This window comes from Tupaia chinensis, unplaced genomic scaffold (genome assembly GCF_000334495.1).
Source record: "Tupaia chinensis unplaced genomic scaffold, TupChi_1.0 Scaffold000673_1, whole genome shotgun sequence".
NCBI classification, from domain to species: Eukaryota; Metazoa; Chordata; class Mammalia; order Scandentia; family Tupaiidae; genus Tupaia; species Tupaia belangeri.
Window position 1 is genome coordinate 604,016 of NW_006160196.1, and position 9,097 is coordinate 613,112.

General features: G+C 58.7%; 3 protein-coding genes across 10 annotated transcripts in view; 1 reads left to right on the forward strand and 2 right to left on the reverse strand.

The window, feature by feature from the left end:
* The window catches only part of BCL2L12 (BCL2 like 12), an 8,320-nt gene extending 7,357 nt beyond the window's left edge, over positions 1 to 963 (reverse strand). The window contains exons 1-3 of one of the 3 annotated variants that reach the window (XM_014592295.2): positions 790 to 937; positions 609 to 685; positions 145 to 259 (exon numbers count right to left, since the gene is read on the reverse strand). In XM_014592295.2, the coding sequence (XP_014447781.1) occupies positions 145 to 259; positions 609 to 645 (152 nt within the window). In that variant the 5' untranslated portion in view covers positions 646 to 685; positions 790 to 937. Of the gene's footprint in view, positions 1 to 144; positions 260 to 608; positions 686 to 789 lie in introns of all 3 variants that reach the window. The other 2 variants (XM_014592296.2, XM_006160135.3) reach the window with 2 other exon arrangements.
* A 91-nt stretch (positions 964 to 1,054) lies between these two features.
* On the forward strand, positions 1,055 to 6,672 carry IRF3 (interferon regulatory factor 3). Of its 6 annotated transcripts, none has more exons than XR_003551367.1 (8): positions 1,055 to 1,451; positions 1,973 to 2,145; positions 3,519 to 3,690; positions 3,776 to 3,846; positions 4,413 to 4,602; positions 4,695 to 5,075; positions 5,182 to 5,647; positions 5,853 to 5,968. XR_003551367.1 is itself a non-coding variant. In XM_006160134.3 (8 exons), the coding sequence occupies exons 1-8, from the start codon at positions 1,058 to 1,060 to the stop codon at positions 6,581 to 6,583; spliced, it is 1,665 nt and encodes a 554-aa protein (XP_006160196.3). In that variant the 5' UTR covers position 1,057; the 3' UTR covers positions 6,584 to 6,672. The 6 variants fall into 6 exon arrangements, 3 of the variants coding, with proteins under 3 accessions (XP_027632234.1, XP_006160196.3, XP_027632235.1); XR_003551368.1 differs by having other exon boundaries at positions 5,182 to 5,447; XR_003551366.1 differs by having other exon boundaries at positions 5,182 to 5,689; positions 5,853 to 5,944.
* A 750-nt stretch (positions 6,673 to 7,422) lies between these two features.
* Positions 7,423 to 9,097, reverse strand: part of SCAF1 (SR-related CTD associated factor 1) — an 18,597-nt gene continuing 16,922 nt past the window's right edge. Inside the window, 2 exon segments of the mRNA XM_027776456.1 lie at positions 7,423 to 7,848; positions 8,046 to 8,174. Coding sequence (XP_027632257.1) covers positions 7,654 to 7,848; positions 8,046 to 8,174 — 324 coding nt within the window. The 3' untranslated portion in view covers positions 7,423 to 7,653.

Sequence of the window (9,097 nt, forward strand, 5' to 3'; positions counted from 1 at the left end):
TGCTGAAGCTCTCCCCTTGCAACCCCAGAAACAGGTAATACAGCCAGATATAAACAGAGACAGACTAAGCACAGAAGCAAGGGTTAGGGAGGGCCTCAATTCAAATGCAGACCTCTGGGAGAGGAGGAGGGCAATGTCTCTTACCTGGGTGGGGTTGGGACAGGGGTCCTGGCAGCCTCACGGCGCCTATGGAAGGCATCTAGGACCCGCAGTGTGTCCTCCTGGACTCTCAGCTCTCCAGAGCCTGCCATGGAGGCACCTGTAAGAGAGGGGGGCTGAGGGATGGACTCAAGGGTCAGCGGGAAGGGGAGACTTGGCCCCCAAACTTCTAGTCTCTGAACGAAGAGGGGATCACGACTCCCCTAGAGAAGAAAGTGCTGAAGGCTTGGACTCCTGGGTCCTTTGGGAGACTTGGGGCCTTGGGGCTCTGTCTATTAAGTCCCTTAAGGGAGAGGTGAGGACTGACTCCTCCATCTGGAAAGGCAGAGGGCTGGGAGCTTGGATTCTTGGATCTAAAGGAGGAGTGGGCTGAGGGCCTGAACTCTTGGTTCCCCTTGAGAGAAAGAGGCTTGGGGGTGCGACTCCTGCACTCCGAAGGAGGCACATGCCAGGAACGACGCATCCCAGTGGGCTCCGTGGCACCATTCCCCGGGTCCGCGCCTGCTTCTGGGCAGCCAGCGGGGAGCTGTAGTTTCAAAAACACTCAGGTTGGAATCTCGAGGGCCACAGACGCTTGGATGTCGAAGCGGGACAGCTGTGCTCCCTCCTGGATTTCGGGTCCCTCCTCACCTCAACCCTTGCCAACTCCCGGATCACCTGGCCCAGGGCCCCACCGACTCCGCCTCCGTCTCCGCCTCCGCCCCCGCCGCCACCGCGGGCGCCTCCGCCGACTCCACCACCTCGGCTCAACTTGTACCAACTTTATTAGTTCAACTTTCCCGCGCCTGCGCACTAAGGCAGGGCTGGTAACCGCCCCAACGTGGAGGGGGCGGAGCGCTAAGCCACATCCTAATTTGCATATGACGTTCCCAGCATGCCCGTGGCCGGAAAGCCGAAAATGGGCATGAGGGGGGCGGTCCTGGGTTTTGAGTTTCCATTTGGGTCTGGAGTCAGTCACCCTGGGAACCACAAAGTTGCTTTAATTTTCAAGAAATCGATAGGAAAGCCCCCGCGCTCTAAAGCTCAGCTGACGGGAAGTGGGGTGTGCAGCTTTGGGTGTGAGAGCTGTCTGGAGCCCACAGTCAGGGGGCGGGCCTCGGCGCCGGGCGCGCTCCGACTCTCCAACGTAGGTAACGCGGAAGAGCCGGGGAAGGACTTGGTGGCGTCCCCGAGGGAGGAACGGAGAAAGGCGGGTCTGCGTGGTAGTTGGAGAGGGAGACTGTGCAGCAAGAGGAGCAGGGGAGCTGCGATGGCCGGCGCCGGAGGTCGGCTCTGGAACAACTGCAGACCAAGTAAGGACGGAGGAGGAAGTAGAGAGGGAGAGGAGGCGTCTACTTGGGGGGGGAGGGGGTCTGGGAAATGCAAAGTGGGGACTCTGCAAATGGAGGCCGGCCACTGTAGAAAGGGGTGTACCCCGGAGGAGGGAGGCTGTCTGGGAAGAACTGGGTGCAGGGTCTACCCTGGAGGAAATGGATAAGATCGGGGTGTGGGGCGACGCTGGGGTAATGCGGGTGGAAGAAGCCTGCACGCGCTTAGCGTTTGCACTAAATTCGGGGAAGGAGGGCTGCTCCCTGGAAGTGGGAGTGCGTGCTTTGGAGAATGTGGGGAGGGAGGGGCTTACACTGGCAGAACTGAGTGGGTAGAGAGTCTACACTGAAGGCGCTGGGAAGGGAGTCCTCTTGGATTTAGCGAACCCTCCGTTGTTTGGGAGGAGGTTTGTCCTGCGCAGTTGTCCGTGAGGTCTGGGTGCAGAACCCCGGGCCTGGTGGAGCGGGGAGGCCACCAGTGTCCAGAAACTGCCCCGTGTGTGCAGGCGGGACCATGGGAACCCAGAAACCTCGGATCCTGCCCTGGCTAGTGTCACAGCTGGACCAGGGGCATCTGGAGGGCGTGGCCTGGGTGAACGAGAGCCGCACACGTTTCCGCATCCCTTGGAAGCACGGCCTACGACACGACGCGCAGCAGGAAGACTTCGGCATCTTCCAGGTGCACGCGCTCTCCGGAGCTGGGAAACCGAGGGCTTTGGGCTGGGCTGGGAGAACACCCAGGGTCCGGCTCAGAACGCTAGTTAGCGTGGGGTGGGTTCGTGCCTATATGGGTGGGTGGAGCTGGAACGGGAGGGGCGGGGCCAGCCAATCGGTAGATGGTGCGGATCCCGCAGGGGTTCTGGGTATAGAACCAAGAAGGAAGGTTACAACTTCTAGGAAAAGTATCCTGAGGGTTGGTGGCTTACTAGGGGCGCGGCTCCTGGTTATATTGGCAGATTCTGGGTGTGGTGGCCAGCTAGTGGTGTGGTTAAGGGGGCTGAGTCCCACATGACCTATGGTGCAGTTAAGTCCCATACCTGGTGCCAGCCTGTGTGCATGTGTGCCCCAAATCCTTGCAAAACAGAGAAATGAAGGGATTGCATCATGACCATGCCTTATGGGAGGGGGTGCTTGCTTTCTCGCTTGCTTTCTGTTTCTCTCCAGTGCACACTCTGGCAAATTAAAAAACAAAAACAAATACAAAAACTCCAGTGTTTTTTTGAACATTAGAGGTGAGACACAGAGCCCCAAAGCTGGGGTTACTAACCACAACTTAGGGTGCACCAGTGGTAGCAAACAGGGTGTGAGTGGGCAGGGTGATCACAGGGGGCTCCTGGGCAGGTCGTGGGGTGGGTGTGAAGTAGGCCTGGAAGGCTGGCTTAGAAATAACTTTTGAGGCCAGCAGGTGCTGTAGTGGTTAAAGGCACTGGATCCCCACATGGCCGACTGTAGTTTGAATCCCAGACCTGGTGGCTTGCTTTCTCCCTTTCCCTTTCTCTCTGTCTCGCTGGTCAAATTAAAAAATAATAATAAATGGAATTAAATAAATAAATAATTAAAAAAAAAAAAAAACCAAAAGAAAGAAACAACTTTTGGGACCAGCAGATGACATAATGGTTACATTGCTGGACTCCCACATAGTGGACTAAGGTTCGAGTCCCAGACCCAGTGGCATGAACTAACGCCAGGTGTGTATGTGTGCCCAAGACTCGAGAGAAGAATGGACAAGGGATTGTGTCATGGCCATCCCCCCTGGGGGGTGATTTCTCTCTGTCTGTCTGTCTCTCCAGCAAGTGCACATGCCCTATAGCAAAAAAATCTTTCTCTTAAAAAAAAAATATAGAAAGAAACACCAGCTTTTGAAAGAGCTGGGGGTGAGGGAGGTAGAGAAACTTGGGGCTTGGGGAATCCGAGGAATGAGGGATGGAGCTTTGCAGAGTTAGAACTTGCCAGGGGAAAAGTGTTGGACTCTAGAAGTTAGGGTTAGGGTTAGGATCCCAGGGATGGGGTCTAAGTCACTTCCCCACTATCTTGGTACCACTGGTACCCCAGGCCTGGGCCGAGGCCAGCGGTGCCTACACACCTGGGAAGGATAAGCCTGACCTGCCAACGTGGAAGAGGAACTTCCGGTCTGCCCTGAACCGGAAGGAAGCTCTGCATTTAGTTGATGACCGAAGCAAGGACCCTCATGACCCACATAAGATCTACGAGTTTGTGACCTCAGGTGCGCCGGAGCGGGGCTTCTCATGGAAGGCTCGTATTTAGGTCCCCTGGCAACCCCCTACTCTGCTCACGACCTTTCTCCACAGGAGGTGCAGACTTTTCCCAGCTGGACACCTCTCCAGACCCCAGTGGCAAGGGCATAACCCCTGACACCCAAGTGAGCATGCACCCAGCCCTGCCCCAGTCTGCCCAGGCATCACGCCGTCCCCAGACCAACATCCCAGCCCCCTCCCGGGCCCCCATCTTCTCCCCTCCAGTCCCCCCTACCCAGAGCTGGCCCTGCCCCTTCCCTGCTCCCAGTCCTCCCATGGCTCTCCGGCCTCCTTAGGAGAAAACTCTTGAGTCTTCACTGGACACTGAGGCCCTAACAACCTTCCCAGGATTCACAGCCAGCCTCATCCACAGGGTGCCCCCAGCCTCTTGGAAAGTCCCAACCTCCCTGCCCTGGGTAGAGTGAGGTCCATGCCAGGGAGGCATCCCTGCTGAGCTGTCCTGCTGAGCCGTGCTTGTTGGTCGGGTCCTGGCACTGGGATGTGACTCCTGCGTTCACCTGGGCACTGATCTTGCCATTGGTGCCTATGCCTGGCTGGCCACCCAGACCGGAAGCCCCCTAGGGTAGAGCTCAGGTGTGACTCTGTCCCGGTCCCACATGACTGGGCACAAGGCTGGTCCACGAGGTTTCCAGGAAGAGGCTGTTGAATGCCTGGCTCTCTCCTTCTCCAGGAGGACACTCTGGAGGACTTACTGGGTGACATGGTCTTGGCCCACGCAGATGGGGGGCCCTCGGGCCTGGCTGTGGGCCCCGAGCAATGCCCTCAGCTCTTGCTGAGCCCCAACCTCAACAGCCCTGCTCCCTGCCCAAACCTGGAACCCCTCGAAAACCCACTGCGGCGGCTGTTGGTGCCCGAGGACGGTGAGTGCCTACAGCGGGCCCGCGGAGCCACGGGGCTGCAGCATGCACCTCACACTCTCTCTCCTCCCTCATGCTGCGCCACCGCCGCTCAGACTGGGAGTTCGAGGTGACAGCCTTCTACCGGGGCCGCCAAGTCTTCCAGCAGACCGTCTTCTGCCCAGGGGGCCTGCGGCTGGTGGGGTCAGAAGAGGAGGACAGAACGCTGCCCGGGCAGCCAATAACACTGCCAGACCCTGAGCTGTCCCTGGCAGACAGGGGAGTGACAGACTACGTGAAGCGTGTGCTGAGCTGCCTTGGGGGAGGACTGGCTCTATGGCGGGCAGGGCAGGGGCTCTGGGCCCAGCGGCTGGGGCACTGTGGCACGTACTGGGCGCTGGGCGAGGAGCTGCTCCCTGATAGCGGGCATGGGCCTGTTGGCGAGGTCCCCAAGGACAAGGAAGGAGTCGTGTTCGACCTGGGGCCCTTTGTGGCAGGTGAGTGAGGCCGGGGCAGCTCTGCGGAGTGTACAGCAGTGGGGAAGCGCTCTGGGCCCAGGGCAGGGGCTGAGCACAGATCCTGCTGCTCCGCTTACCTGGACAGAGGACGGGACTGCTCTGAGCCTGGGCGGCCCAAGGACCACGTCCTCTGACCTGTGGACCAGATGAACCACACACCCACACGCCAGCAGACAGTGCTCGGGATGAGCTGCTGCCGTCACTATTTGTCAGCGGACAGGGACGACAAACCCGTGAGGCCTTCTACGCCCAACAGAACCCTGCGAGGGGCAGATGGTGTGTGGGCGCTGTCCGTCCCGTCCCACTGAGCGCTGTGAGTGCTCAGATAAGGCCAGCACAACTGAAGAAGGGGTTGGCTTGTTTTTTCATTTTATTTCATTTGTTTGCAGCTTAAGGTGGCTGGCTAATGGCCACATATGGGACTGAGCAGCTTTAGAGGATTAAGGAGCAGTAAACACCACCCCCTTCTACTCCAGGATCCCTGAGCATCCTCGTGGGGATGGACTTCCTCCTCTGGGCCTGGTTCCCAGCCTGAATGCTGAGTCTCAGGGGTGGGAGGCCTAGACTGACCCTGATGGGAGGGAGGAGGAACAGTTAAGTTCGTAGAACTGCTGAGGCTTTCCCCAAACTGGCAGCCTCCTGGTCTTGGTGGCAGAGGGCCTGAGGTCAGGGGAGTTGGTGGGGAGGTAGTTCAGATTGGACAAGGAGGGGTTAGTACAGTTCTTCCCATCCCTGACTGGGTTCCTGGACCCCCAGATCTGATTACCTTCATCGAAGGAAGCACACGCTCACCACGCTACACTCTCTGGTTCTGCGTGGGGCAGTCGTGGCCCCAGGACCAGCCGTGGACCAAGAGGCTTGTGATGGTCAAGGTGACTGCAGCCCTGGGCTCCTGGGGCTGAGCTCAGTGGTGGTATGAAAGGAAGAGGTTGCTCCATGGAACATCCCCCAGAAGCCCCCGAGAAACTCCAGCTTCTAAGGGCCTTGAAGATCATGTTCCTTGGCCCCAGGAGCTTCCAGACATGTTCCCTGTGGCCTCACCCCCAGTCTGGCTTGAGCTCTAAGCCATGTGGAAGTCAGTGGACCCCCAAGGCCTAGCAGCTCCCAGGAGTGCTGTCCACAGGCTGCTCAGCCCTAACTTTGGGAGCCCCTCCAACGGCCATGGCCCCAGGAACGTTCTGGCCTGTTTGGGAACATGGGAATGCTACAACTCCCGGCACCCTTGGGCATAACTTGGTCCTGGTTTGCGGTGGGGGCTGTGGTCCTCAGCTGTGGTCGGGTACTCTCCTTGACTTGCATTTCTCCCCCACCTCCTGCAGGTCGTTCCCACGTGCCTCAGGTCCCTGTTGGACATGGCCCGACAAGGGGGTGCCTCCTCGCTGGAGAACACCATGGACCTGCACATCTCTAACAGCCAGCCCCTTTCCCTGACTTCCGACCAGTACAAGGCCTACCTTCAGGACCTGGTCGAGGACATGGATTTCTAGGTCACTGGGGAGCCCCGAGCCCTCGCGCGTGGGTACAGGCCCTCAACACCTACTTCCACCAATAAACTGGCTCTTGCCACTGTCGCTGCTCTCGTGTCTGGCACTGAGTGTCCCCGGACCAGCTCTGACCTGGGCAAGCGTTAGTACTGTGTGGGCCTCCGTTTACTCATCTGTGCAGCTGCCTGCTCAAGTGTTCCAGCCGGTGGAGGAGGCCACCACTCACCAGCTCCTCGCCTATTCCCGGGGACCTGATGCGGTGATGGTCACCCTCAGTTTGCAGACCGAGGCGCGGACTGTAAGGCAGTTGCAGCGCCGGTAGCCGCTCTCAGGGAGGCCCTGCCTGCTGACAAGTTTGGGCAACCTCCCTTCTGCCAGACTGGAGCTTCCTCTATGTGGGGGCTGGAATGTGGCCCCCTGGTGTGTGTGCTACTGGCCTGTGCACCCCTCCTTGTCAGGCCTCAGTTCTGGGGAACAGGACCGAGGGAAGCCAGCATAGTCCTGACTCACCATGGGGCCCCTGTTCATGCCTCAGTTTCCCTCAGGAGCGTGGAATAGGTCACCCCAGCCTCACAGGCTGACAGGATCCTGCTCCTGGGGGCAATTCCAGGGTAAGCCAGCAGTAGCCTGGGGCCCGGAGCTGGCGACAGTGATCAGGTGGCGTCCGCCTGCCAGATGCTATGATAAGGAAGCTGAGGACCCAGAGCACACCGCACTCAGCCCTCATCCCTGTCTGCAGTTCCTGCTTCCCACCCTGACTCGGGCTAAGCCTCCCAGAGTCTGCCCAGCCCTTCCCGAATCTGCCTCCGAAAACAAAGAGCAAAAATCAAGGGGCTCTGGGAGAGGATTTCATGAAACCTTTAATGAAACTGGGAGGAGGGGCACAAACAGAGGGGTGGGGCCATGGGGACAAGCCGCCCGGGAACGAGGAGGATGGGCAGGGCAGGGGGCTCTCCTCATCCCAGCAGCAACCCTCCCCGTCATCCCACTGACCAGGGAGGGAAGTGGGGTGGCGGAGCCATAAATATGTCCAGAATTTCAGAGGCGAAGGGGGGAAGGGGTGGCTGGGGGTCTCAGAGAGGGGGCAGGGGCAGACCCGGGCCGCCCCTGTCGGGGGGGGGCCCTGGCTCCTTGGGCGGCCTTGGGGGCCCCGGGGGATCCCCTGGTTTGCGGCCGTGCTTGCGGAAGTAGCGGTAGCGCTGGACGTAGGCCCGCACCAAGTTGCTCACCTTCACTGGGTTGATCTCCCCGCTTTTGCTGTGGCAGATCTGGGGAGCCAGGGCAGTGGGAGTCACCGCCAGTCTCCCGGCCCCCTCACCCAGACTGCGGAGCACAGCCGGGAGCTAGGACGGTGGTCATACCCAGACCCACATCCCCCCGACAGCCCTTTGAGGAGAGCTTCCTCAAGGACAGCCTCGCTTCTCGGACAGAACCACAGCGCCACCCACCCCGCACCCTCGCCCACCTTGTGGACGGCCTTCCTCAGGATGTCCTTGTACTCCTCCTTGGTGATGTCCTTCTTCTGGTAGTATGGCTTGATGGCCAGCTTCACCTCCTCTACTGCCCGCTCCTGCGTGTGCAGCTTCTTCAGGTACTGAAGGGACAGGTGGGGAGAAGGGACAGCAAGGACCGCTGAGTGCCAGCAACCAGCCTCCAGTCACTGCCACCTGCCTCCTGCCGATGCGGCGACTCCAGGAAATGGGAGTCCTGCGTAGGGCCACCTGGTGTTCCTCTCGCCACAGCAGCCCGAGCATGTGTCGGGTCAAGCTGCTGAGGATCGCTGGGCATCTCCTCTAGGCTGGAATCTGGGCTGGCCACGACCAGGACATGTGGCCCTTGCCCTCAGAAAGTTCATGGTGGGGACCAGCAGTTAGCATAATGGCTATGTCTCTGGACTCCCATGTAGTCGACTGCAGTTCACGTCCCGGACTTGGTGGCTTAAACTCATGCCGGGCGCGTGTGTGTGCATGCCCAAGATCCCAAGAGGAGAATGGAGGAGAAGGGATTGCAGCGTGGCCATCCTCCCTGGGGGGTGATTTCTCGCTTTCTATCTCTCTGTCTCTCTCTGTCTGTGTGGCGAGGGCACGCGCCCTATAGTGAAAACCTCTCCAAAAAAAAAAAAGAAAGCTCATGGTCTAGAGGCCATCAGGCAGCACAGCATTTAAGGGGTGGGACTCCCACATGGCCAACTACAGTTAGAGTCTCGGACGCAGAAGCTTGAAGCTCACACCGGGCGCGTGTGTGTGTGCTCAAAAGTGGAGAATGGATGAGAAGGATTGTGGCATGGCCATCCCCCCTGGGTGATTTCTCACCTTCTCTGTCTCTCTGGTGAGTGTACCAGCCCAATAGCAAAAATCTCTAAAACAGAAAGTTTATGGTCTGGGGAGACAGGTTAGACAAGCAGTTACAACTGTTTTATTGTTTTTTTTCTTTTTTTGTTTTTAAAAATTTTAAGTTATTTATTTAATCCCATTTGTTATTATTGTATAATTTGGCCAGAAAGAAACAGGGAAAGCG

Excerpts from the sequence above, each read along its gene's own strand:
- IRF3 (XM_006160134.3), top strand. The coding sequence starts at position 1,058 with ATGGGCATGAGGGGGGCGGTCCTGGGTTTTGAGTTTCCATTTGGGTCT. Across the intron at positions 1,452-1,972 it reads CTGGAACAACTGCAGACCAA|GCGGGACCATGGGAACCCAG; the intron begins GTAAGGACGGAG and ends CCGTGTGTGCAG. Across the intron at positions 4,603-4,694 it reads GCTGTTGGTGCCCGAGGACG|ACTGGGAGTTCGAGGTGACA; the intron begins GTGAGTGCCTAC and ends ACCGCCGCTCAG.